Source organism: Phaeodactylum tricornutum, chromosome 21, assembly GCF_000150955.2.
Source record: "Phaeodactylum tricornutum CCAP 1055/1 chromosome 21, whole genome shotgun sequence".
NCBI lineage: Eukaryota > Bacillariophyta > Bacillariophyceae > Surirellales > Neidiaceae > Phaeodactylum > Phaeodactylum tricornutum.
Window position 1 is genome coordinate 270,024 of NC_011689.1, and position 25,968 is coordinate 295,991.

At 48.9% G+C, this 25,968-nt stretch overlaps 10 protein-coding genes across 10 annotated transcripts; 6 read left to right on the top strand and 4 right to left on the bottom strand.

The window, feature by feature from the left end:
- Positions 1-117: 117 nt before the first annotated feature.
- On the top strand, positions 118-997 carry PHATRDRAFT_39883 (predicted protein; the record flags this gene model as incomplete). The annotated part of the gene is made up of 2 exons (XM_002183808.1): positions 118-879; positions 914-997. 2 exons carry the CDS (start codon positions 118-120, stop codon positions 995-997), a joined length of 846 nt encoding a protein of 281 aa, XP_002183844.1.
- A 449-nt stretch (positions 998-1,446) lies between these two features.
- On the bottom strand, positions 1,447-2,971 carry PHATRDRAFT_49223 (predicted protein). Its single transcript, XM_002183924.1, has 2 exons — positions 1,639-2,971; positions 1,447-1,590 (listed from the first exon to the last, which is right to left on the bottom strand). The coding sequence occupies exons 1-2, from the start codon at positions 2,878-2,880 to the stop codon at positions 1,489-1,491; spliced, it is 1,344 nt and encodes a 447-aa protein (XP_002183960.1). The 5' UTR covers positions 2,881-2,971; the 3' UTR covers positions 1,447-1,488.
- Positions 2,972-4,242: 1,271 nt separating this feature from the next.
- On the bottom strand, positions 4,243-5,010 carry PHATRDRAFT_39885 (predicted protein; the record flags this gene model as incomplete). Its single annotated transcript, XM_002183925.1, has 1 exon — positions 4,243-5,010. The coding sequence occupies one exon, from the start codon at positions 5,008-5,010 to the stop codon at positions 4,243-4,245; it is 768 nt and encodes a 255-aa protein (XP_002183961.1).
- Positions 5,011-5,762: 752 nt separating this feature from the next.
- Positions 5,763-6,733, top strand: PHATRDRAFT_49224 (predicted protein). The gene is made up of 3 exons (XM_002183809.1): positions 5,763-6,000; positions 6,086-6,328; positions 6,413-6,733. Exons 1-3 carry the CDS (start codon positions 5,922-5,924, stop codon positions 6,712-6,714), a joined length of 624 nt encoding a protein of 207 aa, XP_002183845.1. The 5' UTR covers positions 5,763-5,921; the 3' UTR covers positions 6,715-6,733.
- Positions 6,734-7,121: 388 nt separating this feature from the next.
- PHATRDRAFT_49225 (predicted protein) lies at positions 7,122-9,556 on the top strand. The gene has a single exon (XM_002183810.1). It carries the CDS (start codon positions 7,254-7,256, stop codon positions 9,432-9,434), a length of 2,181 nt encoding a protein of 726 aa, XP_002183846.1. The 5' UTR covers positions 7,122-7,253; the 3' UTR covers positions 9,435-9,556.
- A 113-nt stretch (positions 9,557-9,669) lies between these two features.
- Positions 9,670-11,036, bottom strand: PHATRDRAFT_39888 (predicted protein; the record flags this gene model as incomplete). Its single annotated transcript, XM_002183926.1, has 2 exons — positions 9,670-9,782; positions 9,818-11,036. 2 exons carry the CDS (start codon positions 11,034-11,036, stop codon positions 9,670-9,672), a joined length of 1,332 nt encoding a protein of 443 aa, XP_002183962.1.
- A 120-nt stretch (positions 11,037-11,156) lies between these two features.
- PHATRDRAFT_49226 (predicted protein) lies at positions 11,157-12,608 on the top strand (the record flags this gene model as incomplete). The annotated part of the gene is made up of 3 exons (XM_002183811.1): positions 11,157-11,170; positions 11,203-11,384; positions 11,518-12,608. 3 exons carry the CDS (start codon positions 11,157-11,159, stop codon positions 12,483-12,485), a joined length of 1,164 nt encoding a protein of 387 aa, XP_002183847.1. The 3' UTR covers positions 12,486-12,608.
- Positions 12,609-13,057: 449 nt separating this feature from the next.
- On the top strand, positions 13,058-18,097 carry PHATRDRAFT_49227 (predicted protein; the record flags this gene model as incomplete). Its single annotated transcript, XM_002183812.1, has 1 exon — positions 13,058-18,097. One exon carries the CDS (start codon positions 13,058-13,060, stop codon positions 18,083-18,085), a length of 5,028 nt encoding a protein of 1,675 aa, XP_002183848.1. The 3' UTR covers positions 18,086-18,097.
- A 240-nt stretch (positions 18,098-18,337) lies between these two features.
- PHATRDRAFT_39891 (predicted protein) lies at positions 18,338-19,558 on the bottom strand (the record flags this gene model as incomplete). Its single annotated transcript, XM_002183927.1, has 1 exon — positions 18,338-19,558. One exon carries the CDS (start codon positions 19,556-19,558, stop codon positions 18,338-18,340), a length of 1,221 nt encoding a protein of 406 aa, XP_002183963.1.
- A 1,099-nt stretch (positions 19,559-20,657) lies between these two features.
- On the top strand, positions 20,658-25,960 carry PHATRDRAFT_49228 (predicted protein; the record flags this gene model as incomplete). Its single annotated transcript, XM_002183813.1, has 1 exon — positions 20,658-25,960. The coding sequence occupies one exon, from the start codon at positions 20,658-20,660 to the stop codon at positions 25,941-25,943; it is 5,286 nt and encodes a 1,761-aa protein (XP_002183849.1). The 3' UTR covers positions 25,944-25,960.
- Positions 25,961-25,968: the final 8 nt, after the last annotated feature.

The following is a 25,968-nucleotide window of genomic DNA, read 5'->3' on the forward strand; positions in this document are numbered from 1 at the left end:
CAAGGGAACGTCCATCCATTCATCACTCTGCATTGCACTCTCATCGGTTAGGACCCCCTTCCTTTGGTGTACGCTGAAATCCATGCTCGTATGTCCTCCGCTTGAACGTCGGTCGGTATGGAAGCGGATGTTCCCCTCCCACCGTCCGTGTACGTTGTAGCTTGTGGATACCGGCAGACCTTCATCCCCAAGTCGGGCTTGACCTTTCCAGCCTGGCTCGTTGCGTGCGGTGCGTCACCTCCCGTGTCCACACCCGATTCCGGATGCGCGACCGTCTCTGCCGTGCGAGTCAATGTCGCTTCGACGTCGCTCCGGTGGCGCACGAAACGTGACTTTGGACGTTTGGGACGGGTGGCGGCCCGGACCGCCACGATTGTTTGGCCCAAGGCGGCGTGGCGCAAACTGTCCGACCAAAGTCCCTGGCAGCGACCAAACGACGACACGATGTCGCTATCATTCGATCCAGTTAAGATGTGGAATCCTTCATCGGGCGACCATGACGTTGTTGACAATCAGTGGCACCCGTGCATGAAGAAGAGCCTCCTCCAAATCGACCAGTTTCTACAACGAGTAGCGTGGGCCTGTCGACATTCCCATACTGCGCATCCTGATTTGATGCGCGCGTGGAACGAATTTTGTCGGGACCAGGATAGCGACCAGGTTTTGCTCGACGGTTGCGACGCGAACTTGTGGCCCCCGTCCCCTGTTTCACTCAATCGGGTATCAACGGCCCAGCAGGGGAACGCCTGGGGTCAGTACTTTTGTACACCCGCAAACGCTCGACAACTCACCCAATGCTTCTGGAAGCGACTTTTGTCTCTGCGTCGATCCGACAGTAACCTTCTCGTTGTTGAACCGAGCTGCGGCCACGGACAAATCGTGTGGGCCCTGGCCCAGCACGTACACGATACAGCGATGCCCAAGCTGTCCGTACTGGGATTGGATATTGACGAGGCTGCGGTGGACTACTGTCGAGCTCAAGCAGACTCCCGATTGAAAATTGATTCTACTGCTCACTGTGACGTACGATGGACGACGGCCGATTTCTTGCGGTCCCGACGTCCATTTCTGATTCCTATCGACTCGGATGGCGCAGACAATAAATCCTGTACCGTCGCCATGATTGGCGGCCCTCCCTATTCGGCGGGTGCCGGTGGAGGGAAAGAGGATGGGGACATGCAACTAGATTTGCCGACCCGATTCGTCGCGCACGCACTACAGGAATGGCAGGCGATCGTTGTGGCTTTTCTCATGCCTTCGCGATGTCGAAACACCACGTACAGTCTGCCTCAAGGCTACCGACACGAGTCGATCGAGTTGCATGCTCCCAGTGTCTTTCACTTTCAAGGAAACATCCCAGTACAGCAGCCATCGATTATTCAGTGTTTTTGGAAGGAAGCCTAGAGTGTACACTGACCCTACATAGTTAGTTTGTTCTATGCTGGCGTCCGCATTCGTCAAAGTACGACAGAGCGACAGAAATCAATGTCACGGTCTTGTTCCGAGAGTAATGTAAACGACCCGACGATCGCCCGACGAGTCCTCCAAAGTTAGCGCGACTTTCTCGCCCGGTACACGCGTATCCAGATCCTTTCGCAGCGCATCATAAGAGTTCACTGCGTTCCCTCCAATCGCTACAACAGCGTCTCCGTATTGCACACTGGCGTCTTGCTCGAAAACGCGTATTGCTTGGACGCCGGCCTCCGCCGCAGGTGACTTGCGCATGACCTTCGCAACCCAGTTTTTGCTTCCCAAGGTGCAATTTGACGTTGCTTTGACGATCGCGAGTCCCAACCAAGCTTGATATTGGGTCCCTTTCTTGACCCGATCAGTCCGTATCATACGTTCTACGACGTCTTTCACTTCATCCGAAGGCACGGCAAACCCGATACCGGCACTGCTACCCGAGGTGGTCACAATTGCCGTATTCACGCCGACTACTTCCCCCTTTAAATTGAGCAAAGGCCCACCCGAATTACCGGGGTTAATGGCGCAGTCTGTTTGAATGCAGTTGCGGATCGGTGGAGATACCATACCGTCGTTCCCTCGTGTGCGCAATTCCCGGTTCAAAGCCGATACGACACCGGTCGTGACGGTGTTGTCGAGACCAAAGGGATTGCCAATAGCAATCAAGCCCTGACCGACGAGCAAGTCGGAAGAAGCACCAAACGACATGGGAGCTAGCCAGGGTGAAGTTTCTTTGGGCGTCACGATTTTGAGGACGGCCACGTCCAACGCAGGGTGGACGTCGACAATTTGACACAGTTGGTAGTCTGTCTTGCTGTTGATTCGTACGTAGACTTTAGGGAGAGGGGCGCGTAAAGTGGTAGGATTCAATATTTGTTGCAGCGTCGTATTGACCGTGCGGAATGCCAAACCGGTAATGTTCGTGACGTTCTGGGCCAGACGGTCCAGGCCGCTTTCGTAGATTTCACTCATTCTTTGGAGCTGATAGGCACGTTCAATCACGTGATAGTTCGTCACCAGATAACCTTGCTGATCCACCACGAAGCCGGACCCGGATCCCAACCCTCGTCCAGGGGGTAGATTGAAAGAGTCGTCGGTTTTGTTGTCTCGGCGGCGCCCTCTAATCTGTGGCGATGGCCTTTGGTCCGGCAACACTGAAGTTACAAAGGCCACGGAGGGTCCACGCTCACGCACTACGGACACCACAACGCGCTCGTCTTGAGATAAATTTTGCTCGATCTCCGATGCCGGGACAGATATTGTGGCTAGACATTGCGTGGATGAACACTTGGAATGATGAGGACGAAAAGAGAATGGCCGAACGCCTGTGCCAGCGGAAGGGCGGAAGGATTGAGACTCAACCAGCAGGAAGCTCAGTAAGATCAGGCTTGCGCAAGAAATAACGGCTTTCATGTTAGTATTTTTAGAAAAAAGAATACTCAAGGCTTTGGCACGTCTTTTGACGTATAATCGTCATGGTGCCCTTGCCATCGACGGCTTGCAGTGAATAGATTGTATTGCCTTCGCTTTCGCGAAAGGAATGAGCTGGTTGGGTGTCGTAGGCGACTCTAGAATGTCCTGACCCCTTCGCAAGGAACTCACAGTCAATAGAGTGTTTTAACGCTCAATTTTACAGTTTGTAGAGAAAATAAGTCGAAGTGTGACATGTCTCGAAAAGAGCGACAAGTCTTAAATTAGGTAGTGTGACAAGACTAGCCAAGCAGTTTTCTAGAATATGAACGATGCTTATGTTTCGGCAGTGAGGATATAATCATACATTGCGGAGGAGTAAGTAAGCAAAAACAGCCCACAAAGAAGTGACAAATGTAATCATTGACAGTGTAATTACAATAAAGGCCAACTTTTGGACCTAGTAGCTAGTAGTAGTGAAAAACTCCAAAATAGCTTTCACAAAAACAGCTAATACCATAAATGAAAAATTAAGAACCTGTTTGTTGCGTCTCTGTTGTCGATTTATCGGTCGAACACGCAGAATATTAATGAAAGATGAAAGAAATCGCTTTTGAAGTTCGATCCATTGCTTCCAAAATCTCATAAGATTCTGCAATTCAAAATATATTTTCGACTCGAATCTGCGATGACCTCTTTCACGAACGGACTCCATTTATTCGCGTCCTTTGGATGCATAGGCTCGGTCACTCGAGCTACTCTAAGAATAGTAAATAGAAAACGTATATGGTACTCGTATTTCACTTACGTTTAACAACTTAGCAGAAATTTATCCATTGAACGCCCTTTTACAAAGAGTTTCTTTGAACTTGTGTTGGTGAATCTTCAACGGAAAGAGCTTGTATTATTAATTGGTTGTCGTCGGAGTTGAATTTTTATATCCAACTTCACCTTACAGTCCTACAATCGGAGTCAAAGATGGGAGTGTTCGGATTGTGCCGTCATATTTGTCTCGTCATCAGCTGCTATGGTATGCATCTCGGTCGTACGGAAATGCATCGACAATCCAGAGTTCTGCTCCCAGCTCTGGCGTAGTGACGCACTCCAACAAGTGACCTATCGGTCGCTGGAAGTGGCTGTACACGAGTCATTTTGAGGCCCAGAATTAAGCCTGCCCAATGCATGAGCAAGTATTCGCTCAAAAGTGACATTCACCACGCTCTAGAGTAGTGTATAGCTTGGCTTGGTCGAAATTGATAAACACGAGTACGAAAAAAGGAATTCATAAGAATATTTATCTAGTGAAAAGTGACACAGAAAAGACTTAGATGAAAAAAAAATGCAAGTGTTGTTTTGCTTTCTCTACTAGGCCGCCGGGGCAACATTCAACGCTTTGTGTGGGTCGCAAGCGAAGATGACTGTTGTTAGGTATCGATAGAATTCAGGATCGGCGCACGCCATTTCGTCGCGATCAACAGATGATAATAAGATCCTGGTGAGAATGTGCCTGAATTTGATTGTGTTTTCTCGCTCCATGAAGTGGTAGTAAAGGAAAGTGGTGTTGTTCAGCAGAGCCGTAAGTAGAAGATTCAATTCAGCTCGTCCTTTACAATCTACGGAAAAATTTACAGCCATATGTCCCATGACTCCGAGGACTGTTTCGTAGATGCGTAAGGCGTTTCGAAGCATTCCGCAATTTCCTTCGTGCAGCCCAGCTTGATGATATGCAAGTCCCATATTGAAAAGTAAAACTGCGGAAGAGACCTGGAGTAGGTCCAACGTATTGGCAAAGGTAGAGGACATGGTAGCTAAGACAAAGGCCCTATCGAAAATATTGAACAAATTCCCTTCAACTGACCCCCTTGTGTCTACAGAGAGGTAGTAAGATGGTACATCTCTTGCTGGATAGAGGATCCTGTGCGTAGACGAGAATGACGGAAGGGAGTCTGGAGCTTCGACTTCAAATATTTCCGCTACCGTGTTGTGCTTTTCCTTGAAGTCGCCTGCTGGCAGAACCTCATTCTGGATCGTTGTCAAGGCTGCGCCAAGCAGTTCAATCGCCTCGTGATAACACCTTTGATTCATTAGATAAGCGGCCTTAGAACTGACAGCTGCATATCGGGAAGGAGCCATTGTCAGAGAGTCAACTTGCTAAGAGAATGACGTCGTTGGAAGAAAAATATGCTAACAAGCAAGCAAAGTGCCTTCGAAGTGCAGCGAGATCGCAAAAACATCGATTTCGATTGGTGGAAAAGGAGTCCCACGTGCGAAGCTTATAAATGAAGTTCAATGAAAGACTTTTTCTGACGGAAACTATGGTTGTTCTTCTTTGCCTTTCAGCAGCGGTCGATGGCTTGCTTATCAAAGGTTCTATCGTGTTGACGAATACGAAACGCGAGCGTCGAGACAGTCGTTATATCGACGAATTCGCAGCGGGTCCAATATTCTTCATATATTTAATCCTTCTTCTCGCATTCTCTGTGCTTTGCTTTCAATTCTCATTGAAACGATGAGAAATAAACAAGCCCGTGACATGCTAATAGCTGAATTTTTCTCATGGATGTTATGCAAATATTGATTTCCTATAAATGTTTCTTCTTAGATCTCACAGTCAAGAAACCTGATTGCGTGCGTTTCTGTCCCTATGAAGTACAGGCGGTGTGATTTTTGACGAGAAAACAGTTGGCTTTGAATTTGAGTTTGAGTTAGCAATATATCAACGCTGCCATCCATTTCGATGTTTTTTAACCTTAAGCCAAATCTTCTCGTTAAGGTTTATGCTTTTGTCCTAACTCCACAATATGCAGTGGCCCTGTGTGTGTTCGCTCGCGGGTTTCCCGTTGACGTGAGCCGTTGCGCGCTGGAGACCACATAGACTGGGAATGCAGCTGCTTTCAATTTTGGTTTCTAACGTTCTGTTTGGTAGCCGAAAGGAAAAGGATTCTCTCCCAGTATTAATTGTGAAGTAGGCTAAGCTAGGGGGTAGCTACTGTTCTCTTCTCTCAGATTTCATTGCAATCAGCGCAAGTGTCTACGACTCAACGATGGATATGGGCATGGCTACTGCGGCTGACTCTTTCTGCACTTCGTCGATGGGAGGAGGAATGATAATGTATATGGACGGTAAGAAACTCCGTCAAGCATGTCCCGTGTTGAACCGAATTGAGTAAGCTGATAGTGAGAATCTTTTAAAATTTATATCTTGCAGGTTTTCGCTTTTCTTTGAAAGGTGGACAACCTTGCCTCAACCTTTTCTTCCCGGAATGGACATTAGATTCGAAGGGAAAATTCGTTGCTGCCATGGTTGGAGTCTTGCTCCTTGCTGTAGCCGTTGAGGGTGTGTCCAAACTTAGGTACTGCATAATTCGAGCCGCGAAGGCATCGTACCGCAGTCCTGATCAAAATCAATGGAATCTTACCTTATTACGTTTTGGGATTTCTTCTATGCACGGTAAGTTCTCTATTATAAAACAACGGAAATGGCGGGTTCGTCAGCATATTGTGTCTAAAATTTGGAATATATTGTGTTGGTAAGGCGCTCAAGCTTTATTCGGCTACATTATTATGCTGGCAACTATGACGTTCTCTTTAGAGCTTCTCTCTTGTGTAATACTTGGTTTGGGCATTGGATACGGCGTCTTTTTTCAAACAGATGATGTCTTTCGGGAATCAGGTCACGTGACAACGAATCCTTGTTGTGCCTTCATGGAGGATGAAGTTAAGGATCTGCACAGCCTGAAACGAGATGTAGTGGGCGCCTTCCATCCGGATGACACTCCCGTGTCGACTACGGTCTCGGACTCAGGTACTGATAACTGCACACCTAATCCCGTCTAATTGATCTGAACAGTAAGGCATCCGCTTTCATATTGTCGATTATGCCATCTCTCAAACGAGAAACTGATGGGCTCGATGCCCTTTGGTCTAGAGAGATTATAGCGTACGTACACAGAAAATGCTCCCCAACTAGATTTCGCCAATTCTCCACAAACTAGGTTAGAGGTTGTTCGTGATGACGTGACGAAGTGCTTCCCATTGGCAACAATATAGTTGAAGTAGACTGTTGTGAGGAAAATATAAAGGTCACTTGATGGGTCATTGTTATGTGCATTTAAAGATTTTCCCGTATATAGTATCTCCATTGGGACACAAAAAGGCATTTGGACAAACACGGAATCAGCGTGGAGTACACTTCCCTTTTCAGATCAAGTCACTTGACAGAACTCAATTGTGAGGGGAAGCAAAAAAGTCTTGTGCCTAGTCGCGGTCGATCATATCTTGCAATCTCATCATAAGAGGGCGTGGAACAGCAAGGCTTTGTCTATCCTCGAGATCCAATATCATCTTTTGCTTGTAAAAAAGGACCAGGCGTAGGAATGAATCAGACTGCTAACGGACTACGAAGCTCGTTTTCGCCCCATGATCGCAAGTTTTCGGGGAAGGTCGATCACATAAATGTGAGCAACCAAAATTCTCCACTATCGCGCGCTCAGATGTGGTACGTTCGTCAGGCTCGCCCTACACGTGCCTCTATGATCCGACAAGTTAAAGCAACTGCTGGAATCGATATCACTGTGGAAGACGTAGGTTTATTGCCGTGGAACGAAGATGGCACTAAGATTCGCTGGGAAGAAATGCGACAGCTTCTCCAAGATGAAAAAGCAGGAGCCAAACGAGCACCCCGGGCGAGTGAGCCGGAAAAATCAGAACTAGAAACCGAGTCAAAGTCTGACTCCGCAAAAGACTCCGAGGCCGATGATGATGACGACGACGATGATGATGATGATGATTCCGACGCAGATACCGAGGAGTTGAACGCTGAGGCTCTCCTCAGACAATACGAACCTCGGACATTGAATAGGGAAGAATGCGAGACCGCGGGCGTGACTGCGCCCGTAGAGGAGGCTAGGTCTTCGTTTAGAGCTCCCGATTCCGCCCAGCCACCACACTTTGTGAATCCCGAAGCAGAGGACGTGAATGACCAAGATGATAGCATGGAGAAAATTGTGAATACGGAGCTTCAAAAGCCTGCTAGTTGGGCGAAGCGTGACGACTCAGCCAGTACAACTCCCCAAACTGTTATCATTCCGAAACGCGAGTCGGAGCATGATCCTTCAGAAGAATCGTCAGAGTCGCCCGACTCAGTCTCCGTACTAACAAACCCGTACGTGCCGAGCACCCCCAGGAACGAAGGCAGTTCTCGCGATCAAGAATCTCGCAAGGGACGAGCCTTGAAGTGGTACTATAAGCTGGCTCAGCCGTCGTGCAAGACTATGCATCGAATCATCGATAAAACCACGGGAGTTGAAGCCACCAAAGAGGACGTTGATCTTTTAAACTGGAACCACGATAGAACTAAGGTTCTTGAGGAGCCGGATGACCCAAATAGCGAGGAGAACCGACGAAAACGAGCGTTGCGATGGTATCATAGCTTGGCGGAGCCAACTCTCGAGACCATGAGAAAATGTGTAAATGAAACAAAAGGAATGGATGTTTCAAAAGACGATCTTGACCTGCTAAATTGGAATAAAAACAAAACGAAAGTATTGCCCGACGGTGAGTCCGACGCCGAGGCCTTAAACGACGCCGAAATGCGACGTCGGGAGGCTATGAGTTGGTACAAAAGACTGGCCAGTCCTACCCGGGAGACAATGCGTCGTGTTCACGATCAAACCTCTGGAATGAACATCGAGAAAGACGATATCGATAGTTTGCGTTGGAATCACGACAAAACTAAGGTAATCGAAGACGACATCGGACTATCCAATCATTCACAAAGTTCAATGAGATCCACGTCCTCTCGTGCAGAAAACGATCGTAACCGCTTGGAAGAGGCGCGCCGCCGTATGGAAGAAGGGGTACGTAGGGAAGCGGAACGTCAGGAAAAGGAAGTGGATCGTCGCCGTCTTGAAGAACGCAAGATCCAGGATGATATTGACCGGCGTCGACGTGATGCGGACCACAAGGCGAAGTTAGAGAATGATCGTACTGAGCGTGCAATTCAGGATAACAGTAAAAATGAGACGGTGCGTAGAGCCAAAGAAGTTGATGAACTTCGTCGCCATGAAAAAGGAGGTCTGGAGACCCCGGAAGCCAGGGAGGCCAAGAGTGAGGAGGCGGAGGAGACAAAAACGGACGAGCTAGTGGAGGCCAAAGCGCCAGATTCTGAACGTCCTGTGAAAGATGAGGAGAATCGTCGTCTCCGTGATGTTTTGGGAATGAATCGCAACGAAAGCGCGCAATTGAAGCAAAACAACGCACCGGGTCTTCCCGCAGCAAATAATCGAGCTAATTTCAACACGAAGGAAAGTGGACGCAGTCAACGTGCACGGAAGGATGAAACCGAAGACCAAAAACAAGAGCGTATTCTCCACATTTACGCTTGGTGGGCGCGCTTGGGACAACCAACTCGATCCGATTTTAAAAGACGCATGAAGACTGTAACTCCTGCGGACATGGTGCCTGATGATGTGGATTCTTTACCGTGGAGTTTTGACGGGAGTACCGTCATGGTGAACAGAATCAACAAGCTTGTGAATGCAAATCAGGTTGTCTGAAAACAGTTGTGTAATTGAAATGCTACAACAACAAACCGAGCCTCTCTCCCCCAACGGCAGTCGTAAGGAGCAAAACAAACCTCAGTAAAAAGTCAAAAAATAATACTTAGCATTACCTCGGCAATGTGAGATGCGGTCGACATTTTCCATTCATCGTCCTGTTGATGGTGTAAGCCGTCGGGAATTCGTTGTCATCGTTGCTCCAAAGTACGCCGCAAAATCGATCAATTGTGTACTACCACTGCCAAACGGTCGCGTCACAAGAGATCGTGAGTTTGGAGGACTCGGTACGCTTGCGTTGGCCGGGGGCGCTCCGGAGACTCTCCCTAGCCACAGAAGCAGGATCCACTGCGATTCCGTCCACGTAAGGGATCGATACACACCACCGATCCGACTCATCAACACGACTAAACTTGGTGCTTGCCAAAAGCAAAGATAGTCGGCGTGGAAAAAGTGAATTCCCAGCGATAGCGACTCGATCGGTAAAGCGGACCCGTCGGACGATTCCTGTGATAGACCTGCGCACTGCTGCCCGTTGAGGTTTTCCCAAAGCCATGTCGAGTGAATGTTGGCTGGCTGTTGTCGCCAGTCCTGCCAGGTCTGCTGTACCAAGTGTTGCGAAAGAGGCCAAGGCATGATTCCGTCCGATACGAGCAGGACTCGTTCGGAGAGGACTGCTACTCCTTGCATGGCATCCCAGAGACTGATGGACGATGACTCTTTTTTATCGGATACGAGGACGAGGGAAACCTTGTGTGCTGCGTTTTCGTGCCACGCCCATAGACGCTGGGCGTAGACTGAATCATCGTTGTACGTTTGTGTACGGGGAAACGTAAGCGATTGTTGAGGCTGGAAAATGGTAATGTCGGCTACACTCTCGTCCAAGAGCCATTGTAGAACGTTGACTACAATGGTACGGAAATGTGCAGTGGCGTTTTCCGCTACGACCATTATGGAATAGGTGGACGAGAGCGCAATCGGGCCTGACGATGGATCGAGAATGTAGCAGTCCGTTCGGCTTTGATTCGAAACAATAGTGTCATTTTGTTGTGGCTGGTGATGATTCTGCAGGTCGGTCAGACTACCAAAGGGTAGCAAGCTAGGTGTCGTTGCACCTTTTCCTCGCAAACGCTGAGGTAGCGTTTGGTTAGACAACGTGTAGCGTTGGGCGCATTCGACCTGGCCTGTCAGAACAGTGCGCAGATCTCGCTGGATGCGGGCTACGACTTGCGTTTCGTTGGAACTGTTTTCCGTGAGTTGATGTTGATAAGGTCGATTGTGGTAGCGCGGGGAAAACTGTTGCTGTGATTGTGGATTGTACTGCAGCCATGATAATGGGGAGGTAACGACGGGGTTAAACGCTTGCGAATCGGGTAGACAACCGTGCAACCAAACGATATTGAGAACGAGCGCCACCACCGTTCCGCGGACGAGCCACGCAGGGGACGGTAGCGAGCGTGTATTCGATGGACGGTTTCTCGGACGGATCTTGGTTCCGCCGAAGCCTCCGCGACGCACGCAGTCGGGTGTCGATGCGGTAGGCAGGGCAGAGAGTGCGGGGTTACCCGACGACAGGGGTGCCGACAACGTGCGCTGCTGCATGCCGATCAATCCAAGCGTTGGCAATGCTATTTCTAGAAACCAGATCGATCTAGGTCTCTCAATTTCATGCTCGAGTATAACACGGAAATTGAACCACCCTGTGGTTGTTTGATCCCAAAAATGTGCTTGATAGTGTGAGTTCCAGACTAGCTGGAATGTGAACAAGGCGATGTCGAGCCTCCCAACCCAAAACTGCTCCGGGCGATGGTCTTGAACGGGGATGGGTTTCTCGGCTTATTTCATTCTTGTTAATTTGTCGTTTCGGACACTGCGCCGTTTCCCTCCAGTGCTCACTACATACACGACTACTTGTACATGTAAAAACAGAAATTACTGTTACTGTTAATTGTAAGAACATATCTGTCCCAGTACACCATACCTACGGTACTCGGCTTGTCTCTGGCGGACGCAGTACAGACTCTACATTCATGAGAAAAGGAACGAGTGCTCGACAGAGACAGGCAGCGACGCTGCCTTACAGTTAGTGTTCCATTACATCCAAGTCGCAAACCCTCCCGGGATCCTTTTCCCGAGCGTCCACAATTACGTCTCGCGTTTGCGCTGGCCCAACCACCCGAAATGGTCAACTTTCATTCGACGAGAATACCTTATGGAGTAGCGGCTTTTCTTTGCTTACATCAGATTACCGGCGCCTTTCAGGTATCATACGGTAATCGACGTTGGACTAGGCAATCTACCGTCGTGCCGAATAGCCCGGAACGCAGAGTAACTCTTCGCGTTCCTTATTCGCGATCGACGGTCCAACGTCTGCCGACGCCACTGCTACAGACGTACAGTGACGACGTCCTTTATGATGAGGACGGGGACGAAGAACCTCCGTTTCAGGCAACAACGGACTTGGTCGTCAAGGAAACGAGCTTGGTGTTGAAGCGGGTTTCGTGGTTCTCGTGGTGGTCCCAAATCATTCTCACTACGGTGTCGGCCGTCATCTTGTCCTTCTCCCGAAGTGTGGTGGGACGGAATGCCACGGTGGGACCCGTCCCGTCCTTTCTCCTGTCCGGCGCTGGTGTCCTGATATCCGCATGTTCCATCATTTGGACCTGGGGCAACGGTGCCCGTTTGTCCCGTAGACTGCTACGACGCCCAACAACCCGGTCGCAAGCGGCCGATATGTTCCGACGCGCCGTCCGGGTTGGCGTCACACTCAATCTGATTGGACTCCTCGTTACTCTTTTGGCGGCGGAAGAAATAGTCGGCGCCTTGGCCATCAAGGTTCTCACCAATCGCAACTTTGGTCCACAAGCCGCGCTACTCGGGTCGGTTGAAGGACAACTACAACCTTTGGATATTCTTGTCGTACAAGCCAATACCAATACCTTGTTGAGTCACTTTTGCAGTCTCGTGAGCTTGTTGTATCTGAGTGACAAGATTCGCCAATTGGGTTTGCCGCCGTCGACCGCGGAGGTGCCCCGGCAGCGCAAACCGTGAGTAGCCTCGAACACTGGCAAATTCCTCTCTTGTTTTGAGTACGAGCTAGCTCTCCAGAACCAATACGACTACGCATGCATACTGTTAGAGTATAAGCTACCTCTAAGTATGCGCACTGTTTCCCTTCGACTACCGTAAGCCACTACTTGCAGTAGGGTTTTCAACACTTTGGGATTCTTGGGCATTTTTTATTTCATTTTTCCCGTGTGAAATTTCAAATTCGGTGTTTCCGTATTCCCCAGAGCAACGCACATACGGTGACACAGACCAGACCTGGAAAGAGATCGACCGAGCATTATCGCGTGCCGATCTTCAGTTTTTGAATTTGATTTAAGCATGGGTCTCTTACTTATTAAAGTTCTGTCTCCTGTTCACGTCACTATATACGAAAGCTGTATCGGAGAATTCTAGGGATAGGTCGTTCGCGTCGGCCTAGCAAAACGGCCACACAAAACGATCATTCTAACTTGCTGTGTACGATATCAAGTTCAGCGAGAGCCAGATAGCCCTGGTCATCTTGTGGTCCTTCTCCAACAAATTCTATCTGTTCGAACGCATCCTCTTGGACTACCATGAAGCCGAAAGTAAGGATTATAGATCCGGAGGAATTCCCCAGCGATACAGACGAGAACTTGGAGATCGTACCGCTGACTCCCCGAGACTCCGCGGAAACGACCGAGTCCTTTCATACGCACGCCACATCTTCGTACTTGCACTTCTTTCGATCTGATCAGCTACCTTCCGCTCGGTCGCATCGCTCCGAAACACCACTTTGTCCTACGTCTGAACAGCGGCATAGCGTGCTCCTGGACGAAGAAGAAGACGGAGAATACGAGGATTTGGACGACATAAGTCCCAGTCCCAGGAAATATGTCCCCACTCAGTACATGCTCAGTGAACCCCCTCGCCACAGAACCCCAGCTTCCTGTCGCTCGCTTTCTTCTGTATCTTCCGCATGCTCAGTAGAATCCTCCCGCCTTTCTATTTTATCTTCCGCCTCTCATCTTTTCGGAGAAAGTATTGTCAATTTTGACCAACGCGATATTGAGACAGGCAGCGTCGCTTCGAGCTACGTTTTGTCTCCAGGGCGCACGGTGATTTCACCCACATCCCGTGGTGCCGACAGAAATATAATTTGGTGGAGAGAAATGTCCGACAACCTGATTACGATCGCTCGTGGCCTTCGTGAGGATCTTCCCCACCTCATCGAAAGCGTCTGGCCCCGACATCATCAAACACGCCTTCCGCTCTCACCGCGTTCTCGAAATCTGGCCGACATTAACTTTTTAACTTCCCAACATAAATCCAAGGTGCAGGCGTTGGTCTTTCCGGAGGAAGAATATTTTGACTTTTGCCTGGTTTTAAAGCCACAGGAAACGTACGCCTTCTGGGCATCACTGTTGGACTTTCGGGTCGAGATCTTGGGTCAGGAAAGGGTCGATCAAATGAACGAAGCATTGGAATCTTCTTCGACTAATAATACTCGGTCCAACACTCCTTCTAGTGATCGTCCATCAACGCCTCGATCTTATTCTGACGATGGATCTGAAGCCAGGGATGTTGTCGACTCGGTGATTGCCACACCGCCGACTACGGGAATGCATCGTCGACGAGCCAATGTGACGGGTAAGTCACAAACTACCCCCGGACAAAGTACCAGTGGTTCTCCTATGCCTACACCTTACGAATCGGCTACCATGACACGATCCAAGATGTCTATGGTCTCCCCTGGTCTCTATAGTGTCGCTGATTCCAGTCGTGTCAGTCAAGGCATGACAAGGCTTTCCATGTTTGAACGTGCCATTCACAACGGTTCGTCTACCGCTTTTACCCCTGAGTCATGTCTGCGGCGCTCCAGCACAGTCGCCCTGGATAATGCGTTGGTGGAGAGCGCTACGCCCAATACCGTACATCGCCGTCGCTGGGGAAATCATACAGCGTCGCAGACACCGAACATGATGTCGCCTCCAATCCGTAGCTTGACGCGAGGAAGTAGCACAGTACGCCGATCGACCACAATACGTTCAACTGCCTTTCCGTCCAGTGGCAACGGTACAGAAATCACACTTGGGGTTGCTGAGAAAACGAGTCCACGTACTGTCAACGAGATTCGCATAGAAGACATTCCCAACCAAGTGATTCCTCGAGGCATTGCGGCTCATACCAATGGGATGCTTCACTTTCTTAGTGCTCTCAAACGAGGCATCGTAGTCCGCCGTCACCGACCCGGGAAGGAAGCCGTCTTCAGCAAGATTGTATCTAGCGATGGAGGAGATACCATTCAGTACATATTTGTCGAGAAGGAAGACGGCATGAACGCTTTCAAGGAACAACGGGTCCGTTACAACAACGTCTCAGCAGACGAAGTGGAAAATACTCAGCCCTGGAGCTATGAGCAGCACAGTTTAGAGTCGGACACTACCAGACCAAATCACGATTTTTCAGTGCCTGATTACGTTGCCGCTAAACAATACCGTGAAAAGATGAGGCGCGAAGAAGGTCTGAGGAAGAACGTCAAAACTCTGGCAACCAAAGTTGTGCGAAGCGGGGCGGCCAAGGCTGCGGATATAATTGCGGTTCATCCTGGCCAGCACGAAGATCCTCGGTCGTCTGAGAGGAACCTTGGTAGCACAAGTTTACGTCGGTCGAACTGCTCGTTCTCTGCTCCACACACGTTTTCACTGGTCCTTCGAACTTCCCAGTCTTTCGGACGTAATCGCGAAATGTCGCTTGACGAATGGGAGCAGAAATGGTATAGTGGTGAAGGAAATGAGTCGTTGTTCCGGTATGTTGATATTGAGGCCGCAACCAAAGGTGAATATTGGTTACTCTTTCGTGGCTTCTTGCTTCTTCATCGTGATGCCGCCGTTGGGCGCTTCGCCGAGCAACGTGCAGCAGGTATAGGTTCCCACTACAGTCGACTCGAGGTCGAACAACGTGAACAGGCTGATTTGGAAGCGCATAATCGATTGCATCGAGACGAATTCCACGAGCCGGTGACGGTAGGGTGTCTCGAGAAGCTGATTGTGAAGTGGCGACAGCTAGATACGACATATATGGAGGGGTTTACTATGGCAGGAGCCTTGCCACCGCCTTCCGACTATTTTCTGGGATTCAAATCGGCCGGTACCTCGATCTGGAGTCGACTTCGGCAGGCTGGTTTGGAGACTCAACGGGTGTATTCGCTCGACCCGCGACGAGTCCTGATCAAAGTGCGATGTCCTTCAGATCGTCTCATGGACGTGGCCGAGGTCCTCAAATTGAAACTTCGATCCAGTGAGGGAGGGTTTGCGCCGTTTAGGGAAGATATGATGGACATGTTTAAATCAACTGATGACTTGACGGAAACGCCACACATAGACAACGTCCATTCATTTCATTTCCGGTCCTCGATTCGGCAATCAATAATTGACTTTATTATTTCTTCGCGCATTCGAGATTCGGGTGCTGAGTTGGGCCAGACAACAGATGTTGGTAAGATGATCCAATCACGGGTACCATTGCACATGCGAGCCAAAGTCAATAGTATATATCAAACGTGGACGCACTTTTGGAAGGAAGAAAATTGGACTGGGCGCGATGGATGCAGTCTATCTCATGAAAGCTTTTCAGACACTTCGAAAGGTGTAGAGCACGATCGCTTTTCCTTTGTCTCTAAATCGACCTGTGATACGGAAAGTGGCGACTCTAGCGAGGCAGCGGTTCCGCATCTTTTCGTCCGTATCTTCAAAGGCTGTTTCTACCAGCCGCTCGATTCGATTGAGCAGTATTTTGGCGAAAAGGTTGCATTTTATTTCGCTTGGCTACAGCATACAGCCGGTCATCTTGTCTGGCTGTCGATATTCGGGTTCATCATGTTCCTTCTGCAAGTCGGAAGTGGTAGCTGGGATCACCCATTGCGACCGTTCTACTCTGTTATGGTCATGATATGGACTTTCACAGTGTTGATCAATTGGAAGAAGCGAGCCAACTACCTGGCATACCGATGGGGTACTCTAGATTACAAGGAACAAGAGACAACGCGCCCGGAATTCAAAGGTGACTATATGAGAGACGAAGTGACAGGCGAGTGGGTAGTCACGTATCCGAAATGGAAACGCTGGGTCAAATACTCTATTTCTTTTCCTTTGACTCTTCTCTTTACTGCCGGCTCGTTAGTCTTGATCCTTTGGGTGCATGCCAATCGCGATCTCACGTTGGCCCGCTATCTTGATCAAAAGGCGAATCCTGGCTCCGAGAAATTCCAGTTCAATTTCGCAATTAGTGCTATTGGAAAGGAGGCCGCGATTACTGATGTTCAGCTAAGCAGAGAGCATATTTTGGATCCTACCTTCTGGTTTATAACGATTGGAATGCCAGCATTGCTTGGATTGTGTCAGCCTCTGCTTAATCTTCTTCTGATGAAACTATCGCTGATGTTGAATGACTTTGAAAACTATCGCACAGAATCCGAGTACAGAACTTATCTGATTATCAAGGTCATCTCGTTTCGCTTTGTCTGCTACTTTGCCCATTTGTACTACTATGCATTTGTTTCAGTTGGCTCAACTCAAGCGATTGAAAATGGAATTCTTCGTGTGGGAACGGGAGTCTTTGTCTACACTACAGTTGCTCATTGGTGGCAAATCTTTCTACAAATATATTTCCCGATATTAATTCGCAAGCTTCGCATGTACTACCGCGATAAGCGCCTTTGCGAAGAACTCCGTGATCTTGAACTCGACGAAGAGGAGGTTAGGGAAATGGCTTCTCGTGGACTACGTGTCAACTTGAAAGAACGACAGGTTCGCCTGGTAAATAAACGGTTATTGGTAGAACAGGCGCAAGACGACATTTGGTTGGAGGTCATGCTGCCCGAGCACAACAGTTTTCCCGAGTACATCCAAGCTGTTGTCCTTTTTACGTACGTCTCTTGTTTCAGTGCCGTGCTACCTATCACACCTTTGATTGTACTCTTTAACTACCTGGTGAGTATGCGGCTTGATGCTTTCAAAGTATGCAAAGGACGACGTAGGCCGTTGGCAGAGAAGACTGGGGGAATAGGCATTTGGGAACACGTGCTTCATATTGTTGCGGTTATTTCTGTCTTAACAAACTGCTGGATGATGGGCTTTACAAACGCGTTGTTCGTCAAAATTGGGGAGAGTATTGGAGAAGTGGGACTGTTTGCGATCATTGTCGTTTGGGAACACGTCATGCTTCTTATCAAATACGTCATGGAAACCTCGATATCTCCTCTTCCCAAAATAGTCAAGGACGCGATCAAGCGCGAACAGTTCGAGCTGGACCAACAGCGTAACACGTCCATGCGCCTACGACAAGGTCGCCGCTCTCAACACGATCGAGAAAGTGTCGGAGAAGATCGTACACAAGGTGTTTGGCGCAATGTCCCTTCTATAGGACGGGCTTCTGCTTTACATCCCATTCACTCTGAAGATCAGGAAAGTGTGCGCTCGGTTTCAAGAGCATTAAGTCGGGCCCCTACACTTGATTTGGGTGAATCCTCGATTGAACAGTCAATGATCGATTCCGTGCGTACACCAAAAGTAGGGAAAAGCGACGTTGAGCAAGGTTTGGAGAAGACTTTGTTCAGCGCCTAGAAATCGTATATTCGACTAATAGAGCTACTACATTGTGTATTTTCGAAAACTCATCCGTCTGCATCAAAATTTTCGCATCGCACAACCAACTGTACATTTAGAAATTGGTGTCGAAGCTACATTTCGCAAACGAGCCTCGAAGCGTAGCGCATTCTGCATAGAAAGGTATTCATGTTTCATTTGACCCATATGGATCCCTGAGACTTTTGGATAGTTGCTATAGGGAGTGGCAAAACGATGGAGAGGAGATCGTCAAGAGACCTGAAGACTATCACCGCGAATCCTCTGAATACTAGCTGGAAGGTTATCCCACTGTGATTCGAATTGAAAATTTTTCTGGACGTATTCGTAGAGCCTAAGATCCAAGCTGTTGATATTTCGAAGGTACTGTAATGTTTCACTGGTTAGAGACGTTCTCGAGAGTTTAGACGGGGAAGCGGCGTTGATTTTGGGCAAAAGGGTTCCGAGAGTTGCGTTTCCCGTTAGCATATGCGTCAGCAAGGGCAGCGTCTCTTCGCTCAGCAGATCTGTTGTTCCAATCCAGTCGAAGACTGACAAGAGAGGGAAGGTACGGAAGCATTCTTCAGTGTTCACTACGCGGCGACGATCCACTTGGCCGTTCCAGGTTCGATTCGAGGTGGCCGATTCGTTCTTTAAATGCCACAAGTTGCGCATATCGTAAGCTAAAAGGAGGCACTGATAGTTTGTTGGTGAGAGTTTGCGCAAATGTTTTTCCGTGGCGCTGATCCAGACGTGGGACCGCTCTTCTTGCGGAGTGCATCGTTTGAAAACGGAGCACGGTTGCGTGTAGAAGAAGTGAAAAAATGAGAGCGCAAAGTCGATGGGATCGCGGATCAGTGTAAAGACGAAGGTCGACACTCCTTTTTCGTCAGCTGCTTGCCTCAGTTCGTTCATCATCGGGAAGAAATTATCCAGTTTCGGACAGTAATTGTGAAATTCAAGGAATAAAGTGCTGCGATTCTCGGCTGGCAGCGACAAGTGCGCTTGGATGAGTGGCCAATATTGGTTCCACGATGTAAAGTCATTGATACGGAGCCATTGGACTTTGGGAAGATCCTTTAAACCGTTCAAAGTGGTGCCTCCCGTCTTGGGATAGTGCAAGAATACCATCACACCCCCGGCTTGGAAACTTGGTAGAAGACGACCAGCGTTGTTCGTGCTGCCGTTGCGCATGGATAGTACATCTCGTTCCTTCTTCACCCGAGTGGCAGGTACCTCTGATTTAACTGATACAGATGGAAGAATGCCTGTTCGCAGGGGGTCCGCTCTGTACGGGTGTGTTGGAAGAATGAGGTCATCTTTTAGGTGGAGCGACGAAATGTTGGGCGCTCGAACTGTATCTAGCTTCGATATTTGATGCTGCTGCAAAAGAAAAGTGGCGACTGCCGCAAGCGTCAAACAAAACGCTTTGGTGAATGAAAATTGTCTTCTGTCATGGTGCTTTCGGAGCATCTTGGAAGCTTTCGCGCTTCTGTACTGGCTGTATGCGACGAGTGAACATTAAGCGGAATGCTCCATTGTCGGGGACTCCCATTTGGATGGGGAAGCGCCTGCCTATCTACGAGAGGGATTCGTATTATGCCTACGACACAGTTTGAATTCTCAACTATAGAGAGAAGAAGCCAGTTGTACAGCATGAATTGCTGCGAAATCCCGTACTATTAACACACAACACATTTTATATGGAGAACCTCTCTATATAGAGTACATGCCAATTTCTAAGGTTACTGGAGCTCGCATTCTTGCAGTTTTGCTTCTAGCCTCGGGATCTGGCTTTAGACTTGTGCCATTGTTATAGCTAAGTGTGCTTTGGAATTCCTCTGGAGACTCTAGAGAGCACTCCTAGAAAGGATCATGGGCAGCTCCTGTAGGCGTATTGGTGCGTTGTGAAACTGGTCCTCGGTCTCGCAACGTCGGTGAAACAAGAATCGACTACAAAGATATGTTGGAAGTGAAAATGCCCAAGTACACAAGAAATTGGCAAAGGCGAGCTAGTCGTGCAGTTGTGAGCGACATCGACTACTATAAACGTTTTGTGAACCAGATATTTTCGTGTAAAACCCAACACTCACAATCACTGTCATGGCGGAAAGACGAGAAGGAAAACATTTCTACCGGATATCCACTTGTCGTGTCTCCCGGACATATATACGATATGTCCTACATAGGAATATATCCGAGAGTTATCTTAGTTCGCTAGCTAATTCTGAACATGCCGTGGCTGCTGTGAACAAAATCTTTTGTTGTCATTCTACCATGGTATAGTCTCCAGCTAGTCATTTCCTGGTGCGACATGTATCGGTTTGTTAACGGAGACACGGTACAGACAAAAATATCGTTTACGAATTAAATAAAACCGAATCTAATTCTGAAGAGTAGATATACTTATCAAGACAGCCTGAGTGATTTCCAGAAAGCGGACCATGGCGAAACCCCACCGACTGGTTCCTTCTTTCGCACGAAATTCGGACGCCTGAGAATTCCGTCAATAAACCGGTATCTTTCAGGCAACACCCATACGGTGGGCCATCCTCATTTAGAAGAGCGGCACATGTTTACTTTGTGGCATCGCTCTCACCAACGATCATCGTCTCCAATTTTGCCCATGACTGATCCTCAAGTACTCGCCGCATCCTCGGCATTGTCGTCTCCCAAGGACTCTACGACCGACGCTATAGGCACTCATTCTAGAGGCCTCGTGCAGCCACGTCCGGCGTCAGATGGAAGCTCGAGCAACAACGGTATCAACGGAACTTCCGCATCAGGCGATGCCGCGGTATTCCGAGATTCCCCTGTCGCTCGCGTCTCTTCCTCCGGCTCGAATGGGAAAAAGCAAGCCGCTAAAGTCTTTAAACCACTAAGGACCGTCACAAGAAGACTCGCGGGACGCTTCTTAAAAACAGACTACGGTTCAACGGCACATTCGTTGGTGGAGAACGCCGAACGTAGTCGGTCCTCTCGAGGGCCATCCGTCCGTCGAACCCGGGTTACCAGGAACGCCAAAGGCAAGGCTCTGGCATCCCGGAAGAATCTTGATGCTGGGAAAGAGCACTTGCTGCCACATCGCGCTGATTCTCTCGAGGAGGAGGAAGAAATCGTGTCCTCCGACGCGTCTGAAGGATTGTTCATAGGAAACAGACACAGCGAGTCCTTTCCGTCGCACCACCCGATTTCTTCTCAGGATACTGTTCTTTGGTTTGAGCTCATGTTGCGCCAACTAGCGCTCCTTCTCATTGTGTATCAAATTGGAGCGCGTTTTCCTTTGTATACTGCAAACAGTGCCAAAGTACTAGAATATGTATCGGTTGCCTGGTTGACATGTTTGGTGATCATTTTTGTGAGTTGGGTCCAAACAGTGACCCCACCAGAGGCTTCAGAACTCTCTGAACCCCGACTATCGGAAGGGTCACCCAAACTTCAGCAATGTGCGTCGCATTTGACAGAGGAATCTCAACCTCTCCTTCTCGGCGAGGTCGAAGAGGGGCTCGAAGGCGAGGCCGTCGGCTTGGAAGCTACTTCCGGTTATAACACGGCAGACAAAGAAGGGTCAGAGCCACCATTTTCTCAACCGGGGCCGGTTTCCCCTGATGCTGTCTCCGCTCCGGCACGTACGGTAGTCCACCCAGCATTAACGCACTACTACATTATTGATACGCAGAAGAACGAGCGCATCTTTCCCAACGACATGCAGGCCATGGGCCGACTGGATACGGAATACTTTTTGGGGAATATGATGATATTGATTCGTACCCCGGATGCAGATGATCCTAGTGCTACCTCAGGAAAGCCGGAAAACTGGACCACCTCCGCTTATTTGCGCGGAAAGCAACGTCGATTCGAGTTTCAGTTCCAGGTCCAACTCAAAAAAATCCCCACTGGCCGTGTATATTTCGCGACGGAGCTCCAGGAACCTGTTAAAATGGGGATGATCCAACGGGCATTTGTATCTGCCGCCATGGCTTTTGTCAAAACTACCAACAAATCTTTCCATTACAGCATCACTGGAAGTTCACCCTCTTCGGATGGCAAGTACGAAAAGCCACACATGTCCTTTCCTGTCGAAGAAGGTATGAACCGGGTAGTGGCAACCCCAAAAGGACAACTTCCACCTCAGCTAGGGACAGTTATTGAAGAAGACGACGCCTCGGTGGCCCGGCGTAAAAAGGGTGCTCGCATGGACTGGAAACTCGACGAAATTTACACCTTTGCACTATGGAGTCAGTATGTGGATTTTTTGGAATGGCGTGTACTCAATTTGCCTGGCATTCGACCATTTAATCTGACTAGCGTCATTGGAACAGAAGCGATTCGATTGGTTCTGTACGAGATTCCGGACAAGGCCGATAAGCATTATCGTAAGGACATGCAGACGATTATAACAATAGAGATGTCTAATGCCGAAAGAAGTGGTATGGGACCAGCGGCCCGGAAGTGGACCAAGACCAAGACGACGAATCAAAATCTGGTCGATACAGAACCCGAGCAGGTCCCAGGAACTTCAGAGAACGTTGATACTGGAGATCACTTGGCGAGTCGAGACTCTTTCGGTGGCGAGGTAGATGGCGATGTCGATTTGCCGTCGGGAGTGCTAATAGATGAGGCCGATGAAGAGGCTGTGGCCGAATTGGGGGGAGGAATCTATGTTCGAAGTGGTGATCAGATTTCGCTTCGTGAATCCAACGTGGATAGCAATTTGAGCGAAAACCTGTCATCTTGTTTTGTAACCGCTGGTGGGGGCTTTGCTGTATTGCAGGAACAAAGTTCAGAAACGATTGTTATAGAAAAAGTTACCAAAAGTCGACGATCTGCAGGCTCTCAACTAATCCACAGCGGGGATGTTGTACGCTTCAAGCTTGAAGCCAAGGGAAAGAAAAACAATGAAATCGAGTTCAAGTATCTTTCAGTTCACCGCGGTTGGTGGCTGAAATGGGTGTCGACTCCTCCCTCTAAGAACGGCCACTTCACACTTTTAACACACGAAACAGAGTACAGTGTGAATGGTGAAGAACAAGTCCGGTCCGCTGAAACACAATCTTCCTATCTCACATTGGGAGGATCATTCTGGTTGCAACATAAGCGCTGGTCCAAATTTATGGTTGGCGTTTCCGCTGAATCATCGGCTACCTATGGTGGACGAATGCTCGGCTTGTACTCAAGAAAGGATAGTGTTGGAGGACCTTCCGAAGATCCGTATCTATCTGACGAAGGCGAGGTTCAAGAGCTAGATCAACTGGTGTGTAATTATGAAAAAGGAAAATCCAATTGGATGCGTCCGTTGCAGCTGAGAGCATACGAAAGTTACAGCTGTACAGTTCCAACGGGGACGGTTACTGTTAAGACTGAGAGCGACGATCAATCAGTGGAGGAATTGGCTGATAATGAAAAGGTGGATTTGGTTTTCTCTTCTGACGACTTTCAAATGGATGCGCCGGCCTGGTTGGAGATCATGAATAGAAGGGAACGCATACGGCAGCTGACGTACGCTGTCCGAGTACTCCCAGCAGAGGAAACGCTCTCCGATGCTGGAACGAGTGATGATGAGTTTCAGACGGAAGACGTAGGGCCACCGCCGGTTCTTGGTGCATTCATTCGTCTCCGCACTGGCGCGGAACTTGCTCAGATCATGCGAGTTGGTCTTAATTGGAGACACAGTCAAAGCATCACACGACGCAAAACGATACCGCAGAGCAGTTCAATGTTATCGGTGTCCCCTTCGCCTGGCACACCAAACTCCCCCAAACGAAAGTCGGCCTCAATACCACTGTCACCTGATTCCATCGAAGAGACCAGCATGCCATATCAGTTTGAAGAAGAAGACAGTGAATATGAATGGGACGGCGATGCTGAAACGACTGACGATGTTGAGATGTTAAACGTTGCGTATGAAGGGGAAGACACAACTGACAGGCGCCCGAGGAAAGGTAGGAAGTTAATCGGAAAAATCGCAAAATCGGTAAAGCGCCACTCCACCACAACTGGCAAGAGTGTTGTACGACGGAGTTTAAAGGTTGGTAAAGGCACTGTGTCGGCAGGAAAGGCCATCATTGCCCCCAGCGTCAAGGTAGGAAAAGGAACTGTTTCTGCAGGAAAGGCCATCATTGCACCGATTCGTCACAAGAATCCTCCTGAGAGAGAACCAAAAGCTAAAGTACCGGGCGACCGCAAAATGCGCAAACGGCGTGAGCGCGATCTACATGCCGCAATAAGCCGATCGATGAGACGAATTGAAAAGGCAGAATCAAAGCTGACCGCCGTTGAGTCGCCTACATTCGTTGCTGGCGAGCTGTGCGCTCCAGAACAGTCCTGTCGAACAGTCTCGAAGATGCTTTCGATGATGTCCAACTTGCCTCGTACTTCTCAGTTCTCAGATAGTTTTAGTGAACTTTTGGCAACCCAAGTTGTAGAAGCAACTGAACAGGATGGCTGGTTTCTACAGGGTGGTGCTCTTCAGCTTGGTGTTGTTCCTCAGGAAGACAAAGGGAAAGGACAGCTTGTCGCAGAGGGCGTTGTGGCACGATGTTTATGGGAAAGTCATTGGCGAGAAGAATGGTATGGTATGTACGAGAGCTGTGTTCAGTTCTATGCCCCCTTGAGTAAAGTACCGTGCCTGGAACTTTCCTTCCAAGATATTCAATCAATACGACGCCTTGGCTCAGGGGCCCGCAGCCCTTTGCCTGGATTCCCCATGCTAGTTATTGAAACAGCATGGCTGTGCCACTATGCTGTCTTCTCCGATGAAACAGCATTGGACAATTTTAGCGCGAAAGCGCGCCTTCTCTTGGAAAACTATAGTCCAACGGACGGTCTTGATCCCAACTTGGACGACAACGTCTTATCCAAAGCTCGCTTTTGGCAAGGCTTTCAAAGTTCGGTGGAGTCTTCGCTATCCTTTGGGAAGGGAAAGTGGGCCGAAATCTTTGTTGGAAAGCAGGCCAAACGTCGAACCATCTTGAACGGACGTCGGATGAAATTTGATTTGGATGCGATGGACATTTCTACCAACGAATTTGTGCAAGGTCTTCTTTCGGCTTCCTTATCTTTTTCCCTTGACTCTTTGACTGAAGATCCTGGCGCTTTGATTCGTTTCCTGGATGCCACCAGCTACTTACGCACGCTTACTTTGCAAGACTTGAATCTGAAAAGCGCTTCCACGTTTTGCGTCTTTGCCAACTTGTACCATTGCCTATTGCAACATACGCTGTTGCTCTCAGTCAATGGTCCGTTGAAAAGGAGTTCGTACGAGCACATTATGCGCACTTCTTGCTACGAAATAGGCGGAGACGTCTTTTCTTTGGCAGAGATTCAGAGCTGCATTATTCGAGGTCAGTTGTCCCGTCCGGTGGTGCCCAAGGCCCCCTACGTGGAGACTTCCAAACAATCCCGATCGTACCGATATTACGCGTTGGGATACACGACACCCCGTGTCAATTTTGTTTTAAATTCGGGACACGCTTTCAGTCCGAAAGAGGTTCCTATACTGGATCCTGAAACTCTGGAAAGTCAACTCAACACTGTCACGGCAGAATTCATTCGTCGCAATATTCGGGTCGACTCGAGCAAAAAGACGATTGTGTTGCCCAAGGTGTGCGACGTCTACCGCAACGATTTTGGGACAGACTTCAACGGTATGAACCATGCCGCCCTGATTTACTGTATGAGCTATTTGGACGAAAGCATGGTAAAGACTATTCGATCCTTTGTCCGGGACGAGCCCATAATCAAGTACCAGTTTGCGATCGACCAATACCACTCAGTCTTGGAAGCCAAAGATGCGTACCCCGTTTACAACCAGGATGACCAAGGCGAAACAGAGACCAGGAGTGATTTAAAAACATAGTACATTGATTGTTACCTAATAGTCC